Source organism: Lissotriton vulgaris, chromosome 7 (genome assembly GCF_964263255.1).
Source record: "Lissotriton vulgaris chromosome 7, aLisVul1.2, whole genome shotgun sequence".
NCBI classification, from domain to species: Eukaryota; Metazoa; Chordata; class Amphibia; order Caudata; family Salamandridae; genus Lissotriton; species Lissotriton vulgaris.
This window is the reverse complement of record NC_141695.1, coordinates 1,406,793,566-1,406,805,742: the sequence shown is the minus strand read 5'-3', so window position 1 is coordinate 1,406,805,742 and position 12,177 is coordinate 1,406,793,566. Positions and strand designations below refer to the sequence as shown.

Genomic DNA, 12,177 nt, shown 5'->3' with positions numbered 1-12,177 from the left:
GGCATGTAAATCCAAATGCTGCTGGTGGGCTTGCAGCACTGGTTGTGCCACCCACAGAAGCAGCCTTGTAAAATGTGTCTAAGGTCTGCCATTGCAGAGCCTGCGTGCAGTCTGGTACTGTCATGTTGACTTGGCACGTGCACCCACTTGCCAGTCCCTAAACCTTCCTTTTTCTTCATAGCGGTCACCCCTATGGTAGGCCCAAGGGCAGGGTGCATTGTAAGTATAAGGTAGGACAAGCCCTGGTGTGTGTGGCATGTCCTAATAGTGAATTACAGCCATTTTCGTTTTTCACTATTGCAAGGCTACCTGTTCTCCATAGGCCAGAATGGGCTGTTAGATTATTACATGTTTATAACCCTAACAGACTCGGAGAACATGGTAGAAATTCAGGTTTAGTATGCCTGAACTCAGAATTTTACAATACACCTTTTAGTGAAGTTGGTTCTAACATTCTATGTTTGCAAATCCCACTTTTAAAAAGCAGGTATTTGCTTGTCTAACTATCCAAAGCCTGCCTCTGCTAGGTTGTGTATTCCTTTGTCTGGTTTTGTGAGTGACATGGCTAGGGGTTTCCAACAGACAGGATGAGTCAGCCCAGTGGTGAATAGAGAGATCTGCATCTAGATGGGAGGGAGGAGTTGCACCTGAACCTTGAAAAAGGCGGTGCCTGCCTTCCACAAGGCTGGTTCCACCTCCTGGGGAGCGGCTGATGTCTCTGCCCTGCACACTGAAAAAGAGAAGGAGTCCTGTCAGCAAAGTGCTCCAGGACTGTACTTGCCTTCCACAATGCTGGCTCCACCTCCTGTAGGGCGTCTGAGGTTTCTGCTCTGCACTTGTGGAAGGAAAGGAGAAGTCTGGTAAACAGAGTGCTTCAGAACTGGTTTGGACTGGGCAAAGGCCCCTCTACCCTCAGAGAAGAAGTGATTTTGGGGTTTAAATATTGGGACCCTGATTTCATGAAATTAGATCACTACCTACCTTGGTCCAACTCCCTTCCCCGGACAACCTCTCCCTCCAGTTAGAGCAAACATTCATTCCCAGTCCCCTTGCACTCCCTTCCCGAACCTTCACTCACTCCACGGCCCTAGCGAAGGGCATCCCCTTACCCTGCGACGAGCATCAAACTCAACCGCCATCTCAGTCGCACCAACAGGAACACGCGAACCCTACTCCGTTGGCTCTGGTCCCGACCTTCATCGCATCCCTGTAGAACTCGCGTCCCACGCCCACTATGCCACCCCTACAGAAACCACGAGGTTGAATTCCCGTTACGACCCTTGGCACCCCGCAGCAAGGACTGATAAGAGAGGCAGCAAAACAACACAAACAGCGAAAGACACGAAGAGCAAGAAACAACTTTACTCAGTCCAGCCCCCTACACCTAAGAAAGGTCCTAACCCAGCCATCATCTCCCCTGCTCCGGAAAACATGGCCGCCGTCTGACCCTCTTAGAAAACCAGCTAGAAATATTATTACTGGGCCCCAGCAACTCCAACCTAGGTCTCCTACTCTGACCAACCTTAACCTTCCAAGTCACCGGATAGCAGCTTCACCCACCCATGAGACCGGGCTACAGCGTTCCACTAGATCTGACGTAGAGACCTTGCTACTGAGTCACACAAAAACCATAGCCCCGGCTTCCTAGAAACAAAGTCTCCAAAGAAAAGAGGTCGAGACCCAGTCACGCAGCTGCAACGTTTGAAGAGACCCAGACATGTAGACTTACCAGACCCATAGCTGTAATGTCTGAAGAAGATGCAGCAGCTCTAGCCTCCACTTACAACCCTCCCCCCACAACCTCCCCCAACTCTAAAATTCAAGTAATCATGAGCGTCAGAAGAGACTACGCCTCACAAAAACCCCTAGACCCCCGCCCCTCCTCACCTCCATACCTAGGGCCCCTCCGGGAAAAAGTCTCAGCAAATCAGGGTTCTCCACCAACTGCATGCTCATCAATTGCAGATCAGCCACTAAACACGCAACAGAATTAGCGGAAGCCATCCTCTCTCAAGACATAGACATTGTGTTTATCACGGAGACTTGGCTAAATGAGATCTCCCCACCATGCTTAGAAATGCTTGTGCCTCCTGGTTTCACTATCATAAACAAAGATACGAAATATCAAAGTGGTGGAGGTGTGGCTATCATTCACAAGGACCACACCGACATCTTGGAAATGGACGCATGTAAATACAACTCCTTTGAATGTCTTACTACTGTTAACATCAAAACCAAGGCCAACAATCCACTAATATGTCACCTACTCTACCACCCTCCAGGTAACACTACAACTTTCGGGAAACATTTCTCAGACCTGATTTCATACTGCGCACTCGGAGACGCCAACAACCTAATTTTGGGTGATCTGAACCTACGATGGAACGAATCGAGCAACGCGCTTATTCAAACCCTAAGCAATCTTCTGACAACAATCTGTTCCAACATTGCACAGAGGAAACTCACAACATAGGAGCTACCTTGGATGCCATGATCGCTCAGCGAGATGCAATCACGATTGACTACATGCTCCCTGGGAACTGGTCGGACCACCACATGATCCTATTCCGTATCAACCAAAAAGTGCTCTTCCGGCTCCCCACACAAGACCCACCCAAGTGGTCTAGGAATCTTACCAAGATTCCTCTGGACATCATGGAAGAGAGGCTAAGTACACTACTCCCCAGCGGCAACGAGCTTCTCTCTACAACAGATCACACCTCGTCCTACAATTAGAGCATGGGGGGCCTGCTGGATCAACTAGCTCCCTTGAAGAAAAAAAAAAGCAGAGCCATCCCTTCCAGATCATGGTTTGACTCAGACATAAACGAAGAAAGGAGACAATTAAGAGCCTATGAAAGAGGCTGGAGGAATAATCCTACCAATATCCACTGCGATCAACTCAGATCACTCTGGAAGAAGTAAAACAACCACATCAAGGAAAAAAAATCCACGTTCTACCGCTCCGCTCTAGACAATGCAAAGAACAGACCCAAGGAGCTCCTCAATATCATCAGACAACAAACATCCAAACCAGCCCCGTCCACTGTTCAGGCATCCAAAGGTCTTTGCGATAACTTCGCCAACTTCTTCAATGATAAGATTTCCAAGATCGACCTCTCTCTGGTCCATAACAGCCTCTCCCTTCTCAATAACTGCATGACTGGATTCCTTGGCACCGCTCTCTCACCCCACACCAAACCCTGGTTACTCTTCCACCCCATCCCTGAAGCAGAGATATTCAACTTGATCTCCAACTCCAAGCATGTCTTAGACCCTTTACCTACACAAATGACCAAAAAACTGAAATGCGCCCTCGTCCCACTTTGGTGCAAGATTATAAACAGTTCCCTAAATAGCGGAATCGTCCCAGACTGCCTCAAAGTAGGTCAAGTCCCCCCTCTGCTCAAAAAACCTGGCCTAGATACATCAGATCGGAACAACGTCCGACTCGTCTCCAACCTCCCTCTTCTAGCCAAAATCCTTGAAAGATGTGTACTACAACAACTAACGCAACACATGGAGAGTATCAACTTTCTTGACTCCCATCATTCTGGCTTCTGGCAGCACAGAAACCACGATCCTCAACATCATCAACGACATCCACAAATCTCTGGACTCAGATCAATGCTACCTCCTCATTCTCCTCGACCTATCGGCTGCATTCGATACGGTAGATCACAAACTTCTCATCAAAGCTCTGCAAGAAAGGGCAGGGCTCGATGAGATAGTCCTCAAATGGTTCTCTTCTTTCCTACACAACCGCTCCCAGGGAATCAAAATCAACAACTTTGAATCGGACCTACACGCAATCAACAGGGAAGTTTCTCAAGGGTCAGTGCTCTCCCCTCAACTATTCAACATCTACATGCAACCCCTCACTGCCCTACTCAAGAAAGCCAAACTACCCTTTCATCTGTATGCCGATGATACGCAGAACTACATTGAATGTCCTCCGCAGTTGAGATTTCTAAGACTCAACGCCGTACAGAAGGAAGTCCAACTTTGGTCGACAAGCAATCACCTAAAACTAAATCTTGACAAAACTGAATTACTCCTCATATCAAACAAAGCAGAGAAACCCCAAATGGTAGATTGGCTAAAAACTATAGTTGCGCTCAATGGAAACCTCTCCCTGGCGGACTGTTAAATCACTAGGCATCACACTAGACCCGAAACTGGACATGACCAAACACATAAAGAACTCAGCTAAGAGCTCCTTCCTCAACCTAAAGGTATTGAACAAAATTAAACCTTTCATCCCACCCAAAGATCTCAAACAAGCCACTCAATCATTGGTGCTGTCAAGACTAGACTACGGTAATGCAGCCCTCACAGCAATTTCAAAAGTGCATCTTGCTCCTCTTAAAACTACTCTCAACGCAGCTGCCAGAATGGTCACTGGACTCAAGAAATACGAGCACATCTCACCGGCACTCGAAGAACTCAAATGGCTCCCTGTCGAAATGAGGGAAAATTTCAGAACAGCTTGTCTTACTCACAAAGCCCTACACACCAGCAAACCGGAATACATGGCTGCTAAACTCAAAAAAGGAGGACAGAACAAGAACCTCAGAAGCTCAAACCCCCTTCTACATACCCACCGGTCAGTTCAACACTATATAAAACTCTGCAAATAAAAAAAACAACAAGAAACCTTTACTGAGGAGAGGAACCTGAAGAAACTGAGGAGAGACTATTCCCAAGCTCAAGTGCTGCTTGGGGGATTGGCCTGCAGTGGTTGCCTTACTGCCAAAGAAAGGAGAAAGGAAGGAACTTTGTGTACTTTGCTTTCAACTTGCAAAGGAAAAGAGCTTGCCTCCTGCTGAAGTCTCAGGGACAACAGACTTCAACCCCCAGCTCCCCAGAGATCTTTGGAGGGCCTTCTGAGGGACTGCGTGTCGCAAGGAGCTGGAAGCGTGACTCATCGAAGAAGAAGCGTGTCGCGGTCGCTTTGCCTGCTGTCGCAACTCCGAAGGAGGGTGACACCGCTGGAACTGTCGCACTGCACCACATTGAGAGAAGCGTGTCGCAACGAAGAGGAAGCGTGTTGCAGTCGCTGCTGCTGCCATCGCAACTCCAAAGGAGGGTGTCGCCACTGTAGCTGTTGCACTGCACCCCATCGAGAGAAAAGTCTTGCAACTCCGAAGGAGGGTGTCGCCGCTGGAACTGTCGCACTGCACTGCATCAAAGAAGAGCACCTCGCATTCCCGAGAAGGGCGCCGCCATCGGAGCTGCTGCCATCGCATCTTGGATGTCGCCGCTCTAGTTGCCGCATCGCGGGGAAGCTTCAAGCATCCTGGGAGAAGAGTGTCACCGCTGGAGCTGCTGCCGTCGCATCGCGGAACAAGGGTGTCGCTGATGCGGTCCACGCATCGAACTGACAACTTCTCGCATGCCCGGAGAAGCGTGCCGCATCTGGAAAATCTTCACATCTTTATTTCTTTGTACCTGAACTTTTCTGCATTTCCCTCGCTGCGACACTGCTTGTCATGGAAGCGCAACGCAACCTAAGGTGTATTGACGCAAAGTGTTGCATCTCAAGAACTGAACTGAACTAAGCTTAAATCTACCATCTTCAAGTAACAGTATTGTGTATTTTTGTTGTTTATGGTCTTGTGATAACTCTATATAAAGTATACTTATTTTTGATATAAAAACATTGTGTGGTGTCCATCTGTAGTGCTGTCACTGAGTTACTGTGTGTGGTCACAAATGCTTAACACACTGCCTCTGAGATAAGCCTATATGCTCGTGCCAAGCTACCAAGGGGGTGAGCAGGGGTTATTTTAGGAGTGTAATCCCCTTATCCTGACGAGGCAAGGGTACCTATTTGTCACAAGTACCTACCTGTGCCAACCAGAGACCCCCAAATCTAACATTGGTGGTCAGCAGTGAGGATTCTGGACTTGCATTTGTGACTCATGTACAGTAATTGGTGAAAACTACTTAGTGATTGCAGACCATAACGCAACCACATACTGTTTTTTCTGTTTGATGGTGCCCCCTGAAGGTATTTTTTGATACTATGTCTCTGGTTAGATGTTGCAAAATGGAACTCAACTTCTGGCACATGTTTGTTTACACAATGAAGGAGCTACGTGTATTTTGAAAGGAAAGGAGGCTGCCTGTGAAGAAAAGGTCCAGGGAGGATCTAGAGGCATCCCTATTTCAGTATGAGTTACCCAGCTGGAAAGCAACACTACCAGTTGAGTCTGAGAAGGAGGAATTCTCTAAAAATGAGGGAGAAACAAAAAAGATAGTTGGCTTCTGGCTCATGAGCAGAGGCTGTAAGAGATTGATGAAGAGCTGAGAAAGCTTGATGAGGCCAAAAGAGCCTTAGCCCAAGAAGAAGAAATGTGGGCAGCTCAGGAAGTGAGATTTGCTGAGTTGGAGGTGGAGTCCAGCTCAGATGGTGGCAGCAAAAGTGAGTTATCTAGTGCTGAGGGAGTGGTACACACACCTAGAGATTTGGCACCTGCCTTGGAGGGGGTTAACATACACCTGGAGGTTCAAGGACATGAGTTAGCTCCAGTAGTGCGCAGTGTCCCTAAGGGGAATAGGGTAACTGGCGCAGGGGTTCATGATCCTAGTAGTGGGAGGGACACTCTACTGACTCTAGCATCCTGGGCTCCTCGCCCTCCGCCTGGGACGACTCCTGGTGGCCCCCCGCCCTGGGCACCGCACCCAAACCGACGGACCACGCACGCAACCTCGGTTTCATCCTGGACTCCTCCCTCTCCATGACCAGGCAAGTCAACGCCGTCTCCTCGTCGTGCTTCAACATCCTGCGCATGCTTCGGAAGATCTTCTGGTGGATCCCCACAGAGACCAGGAAGACCGTCACCCAGGCCCTCGTCACCAGCCGACTGGACTACGGCAACGCACTCTACGCCGGAACCACCGCCAAGATCCAGAAGAGACTCCAGCGCATCCAGAACGCCTCAGCCAGACTCATCCTCGACATCCCACGACACAGCCACATCTCCGGACACCTTAGAGACCTGCACTGGCTCCCGGTCAACAAGAGAATTACCTTCCGCCTCCTTACCCACGCACACAAAGCTCTCCACGATCAAGGCCCGAGCTACCTCAACAACCGCATCAACTTCTACGCTCCCAAACACCACCTCCGATCTGCCAACCACGCCCTCGCCGCCGTCCCTCGCATCCGCAGAGCCACTACAGGAGGAAGGTCCTTCTCCTACCTGGCCGCCAAGACCTGGAACTCCCTCCCGGCCGACCTGCGCCTGACCCAAGACCACCTCTCCTTCAGGAAGAAGCTCAAGACCTGGCTGTTCGAGCAGTAGCGGCCCCCCCCCCCCCCCCCCCAAGCGCCTTGAGACCCTACGGGTAGGTAGTGCGCTCTATAAATGTCTTTGATTGATTGATTGATTGATTGAGAGGTGCAGGGAAAGGGGTTCCCCAAAGGTTAAAGTCCGGGTATGTGAGTGTGAAGGCCGCCCAGAAGAGTGTGGTTTGAATGACAGAGACAGCCAGATACTGTCTTGCCAATCTAAGGACTTTTGGTGGATTCCAGAGGGTCTGGAGAGGCATTTGGGGGAGATCTTAAGAGGAGTGGCTCAGGTATCTTCCAACCCAGAGTGGTGGGGTGCAGAGTAGCCCAGCTGGGTCCCATTGTAGTGGGAGGGGTGTAGGGGCTCACGTCCTGTCTCAGTGGAGAAGGAGTGAGTGTGGGGCTGCATGTCCCAAGGTGCCCTAAACCCAGTCTCAGGACCTGTATGGTTCTTTAAGGGAACACCAGGTGGGGAGCCTAGGCTGTCCTGATGGTCCGCCTGTTGAGGGGGATCCCTTAGTGTCTGGTGAGTTGGGAGTGTCTGTAATCTTACCTCTTTCAGTTCTGGTGTCTGGCAGTGCCGCTCCAGTTGGGAGGGTACAGAGGTCAAGACTGAGGGGGGAGAGGGGGAAGAGTCCCCAGTGGAGGAACCAGTGGGTCAGAGGCCAGCCAGAAAGGCTATGTCACCAGTGAATGACCATAGTGACACCACTTCTGTCCTGGGGGATCTTCGCGCACTGTCAGGTGGACAGGGGCCGGGAGATCTGAGCCAGGCAGACTGTCACACTACACAGGAGTAATGTGTCACCCTCGGGGGAGCATGCGTGCTCCCAAGAAAGTCCAGGTTTGCCAGGCAATTGTTCAACCGAAGGGTTTGGTTCCTGAGTTGGGAAGTCAGGTCCAGATGTTGTCTGACCTGGAGGAAGGGGCAACTGTAATCAGTGTCCTGACCGACATAGCTTCTGGGGGTACCACTCCAGGTGGGAAGGTACAGCACTCTTGAAGGGGTGCAGAGGGAGGGAGTCCTTGCCTCTGACCCCGGTTCAACTAGAGGAGGATCGGGTATGGGAGAGGCCACCCCAGTCTCTGGTACAGCCGCCGGGTACAGGCCTGGGGCTGGTGGGTCAGTGTCAGGATGTCATACCTGGCATGACAGGAGGGAGAATGGACAAAGAGTGCCAAGCACCTGGGGTTACTGCCCCCAGCTCTCTGATGCCACAGAGGTTTGAGAGCCCTGAGAGGCACAAGGCCCGGGTCTCATCCACGACTACTGTAAGTGGCTACACTGGCTTGCTGTCTATCTGTTGGGACACACCTGTGAGCAAGTTAAGGTTAGATACTGCACAGGTGGTGTCCACAGGTGAGGAGAATGGTTCCACCTGGGTTAGCTTGGTGGACCCTGAGAGTATGGACAGAGGAATTGAAATGGGTTCAGAATGGCATAGAACTGGAATATGTCCCTGCTGTTGCGGGCCAGGTCCATGTTCTATCACCCAAAGCAGGGAAGCCCATCAAGGTAGTGATTGGTCTACTCTGCGGTTTGGCTGGAAGGGGGTTGTGTTGGACTTGGCCCTTTTTGCAGGGTCATCCTTGAACTCTTTGCCTTCCTCCTATATTTTTTCTGACCTGCTGTTGGCTATTTTATGACTCTGGGCACTTTACCACTGTTGATAAGTGCTAAAGTGCATATGCTCTCCCTATTTTAAATTGATGTATTTATCAGTGGTTCCATGTTTGGCTATTTGGTTTACTTGTTAGACCCTAGTCTAGTGCACGGAGTGTGCCCAGTGCGTGTAAATCCAAATGCTGCTGGTGGGCTTGAAGCACTGGTTGTGCCACCCACAGAAGCAGCCTTGTAAAATGTATCAGAACGCATCTTAAACCGTATGTTCCTATTAGAGAACTGCGCTCCTCCCAAGCCAAACTAATTCAGGTTCCCCGCTTCAAACAAGTTAGGTGGGGCGGCAGAAGTTTCCTACTGCATGCAGCTAAGGATTGGAACCGTCTTCCCCAGGCCATCAAAAACTGTACCTCCCTGCTGCCCTTCAGAAAGTTGGTTAAAACCTGGCTCTTTAATTTACAATAACCATGTTACTCTCTCAGTACTGCTCATACATCTCTGTTCAGCGCTAAGACGCCCATGGGCATATGCACGCTTTATAAAACTACAAATAAAATCAATCTAAGGTCTGCCATTGCAGAGCCTGCGTGCAGTCTGGTACTGTCATGCTGACTGGGCAAGTGCACCCACTTGCCAGTCCCTAAACCTTACCTTTTCTTCATATCAGTCACCCCTATGGTAGGCCCAAGAGCAGGGTGCATTGTAAGTATAAGGTAGGACAAGCCCTGGTGTGTGTGGCATGTCCTAATAGTGAATTACAGCCATTTTCGTTTTTTCACTATTGCAAGGCTACCATTTCTCCATAGGCCAGAATGGGCTGTTAGATTATTGCATGTTTAGAATCCTAACAGACTCAGAGAACATGGTAGAATTCGAGTTTAGTATGCCTGAACGCAGAATGATAAAATACATGTTTTAGTGAAGTTGGTTTTAACATTCTGTGTTTGCAAATACCCCTTTTAGAAAGCAGGTATTTGCTTGTCTAACTATCCAAAGCCTGCCTCTGCTAGGTTGTGTATTCCTTTGTCTTGTTTTGTGAGTGACAGGGCTGGGGGATTCCAAGAGACAGGATGAGTCAGCCCAGTGGTGAATAGAGAGATCTGCATCTAGATGGGAGGGAGGAGTTGCACCTGAAGCTTGAATAGGGCTGTGCCTGCCTTCCACAATGCTGGCTACACCTCCTGGGGAGCGGCTGATGTCTCTGCCCTGCACACTGAAAAGAAGAGAAAGAGTCCTGTCAACAAAGTGCTCCAGGACTGTACTTGCCTTCCAAAATGCTAGCTCCACCTCCTGTGGGGCGTCTGATGTTTCTTCCCTGCACCGTGAAAGGAAAGGAAAAGTCTGGTATTTGAGTGCTACAGAACTGGTTTGGACTGGGCAAAGACCCCTCTCCCCTCAGAGAACAAAGGATTTTGGGGTATAAATATTGGGACCCTGATCCCATGAAATTAGATCACTTTTGGACTATAAGAAGAAACAATTACTGAGGAGAGGAACCTGAAGAAACTGAGGAGAGACTATTCCGAAGCTGAAGTGCTGCTTGGGGGATTGGCCTTGCCTTACTGGCAAAAGAAGGAGAAAGGAACTTTGTGTACCTTGCTTTCAACTTGTGAAGGATCTCCAAGGGCTTGGAAAAGAGCTTGCCTCCTGCTGAAGTCTAAGGGACAATAGACTTCAACCCCAGCTCCCCAGAGTTCTTTGGAACTGCCTTCTGCTGTTTTGGGCCTTCTGAGGGACTGCGTGTCACAAGGAGCTGGAAGCACAACTCATCGAAGAAGGAGGGTGTCGCCGCTGGCACGGTCGTACTGCACCGCATCGAGAGAAGAGTGTCGCAACGAAGAGGAAGTGTGTCGCCGTCGCTGTGCCTGCCTTCGCAACTCCGAAGGAGGGTGTCGCCGCTGGAATTGTCACACTGCACCGCATCGAAGAAGAGCACCTTGCATCCCCAAGAAGCGCACTGCCGTCGGAGCTGCTGCCATCGCATCATGGATATCGCCGCTGTAGTTGTCGTATCGTGCGGAAGCTTCACGCATCGTGGGAGAAAAGTGTCGTCTCTGGAGCTGCTGCCGTCGCATCACGGAGCAAGGGTGTTGCCGCTGCAGTCCACGCATCGAACCGAGAAATTCTTGCATCCCCGGAGAAGATCTTTACGTCTTTAATTCTTGGCACCTGAACTTTGCTGCATTTTCCTCGCTGCGACATTGCTTGTCGTGGAAGCGCAACGCAACCTTAGGTACATTGACGCAAAGTGTCGCATCTCAAGAACTGAACTGAACTAAGCTTAAATCTACCATCTTAAAGTAACAGTATTGTGTATTCTTGTCGTTTATGGTCTTGTGGTAACTCTATATAAAGTATACCTATTTTTGATATAAAAACCTTGTGTGGTGTCCATCTGTAGTGTTGTCACTGAATTACTGTATGTGGTCACAAATGCTTAACACACTGCCTCTGAGATAAGCCTGTCTGCTTGTGCAAGCTACCAAGGGGGTGAGCAGGTTTTTTTAGGAGTGTAATCCCCTTATCCTGACTAGAGGCAAGGGTCCCTATTTGTCACAAGTACCTACCTGTGCCAACTAGAGACCCCCTAACAACACGGTTTGCTGCATTACGCTTGTTTTGTTGTTCAAGTATGCACTCTACATGCCTGCTGCTTCCACTCTTGTTGTACATTGCTCTGAGACCTATTATGGGTGAAGTGTGCACCGTACAAAATAGTACATAAATTAATGAAAAATTGTTGTCCCTTTTACAATTATTTGCTTGGTGGCTGAAGTAAGAGTGCCGGATATAGCTCTGGTTGTTGGACGGAGGGAGGGGGAGACCCTTGCAGTCAGAGCTCACATATTTCTCTATTCTCCTGAACCCAGAATGACTTTCCAGAAGAATTTAAAGGACCTGAAGGCAGAGAGCATGACTAGGCCTAATATGGGGCGCATTGGTGGAATCCTTCTGGATGAGAACACATGTAACACCTGGCCTAAAATCAGTGACTTCCAAGCTTCATCAGAAGACCTGCTGGTGGCAGCTTATCCGAAAGCAGGTGGGTACCAAATACCTTGCCCCTTGAAAGGAACTTCTTTTTAACATGTTTATGTTATAAGAACATGTTTTAGTTTATTTAAAAAAATCGATTTTATAGCTTCACTGGGAAAAAAATGGAAAGATGTGCATTCACTGCTGAAAAAGGAATTCTGCTTTCTACTTGACATTTGAAGGAGCACTGGTGCTTAACCTCAACGTATTGGGAATGTCGACA

General features: G+C 49.3%; 1 protein-coding gene across 4 annotated transcripts in view; it reads left to right on the top strand.

Moving 5' to 3' along the window:
* LOC147705734 (sulfotransferase 1C1-like) overlaps positions 1–12,177 on the top strand; it is a 698,364-nt gene that overhangs the window by 17,724 nt on the left and 668,463 nt on the right. For all 4 annotated transcript variants that reach the window (XM_086932178.1, XM_086932181.1, XM_086932180.1 and 1 more), the window contains exon 2: positions 11,789–11,961. In XM_086932178.1, coding sequence (XP_086788304.1) covers positions 11,790–11,961 — 172 coding nt within the window. In that variant the 5' untranslated portion in view covers position 11,789. The remainder of the gene's footprint in view (positions 1–11,788; positions 11,962–12,177) is intronic.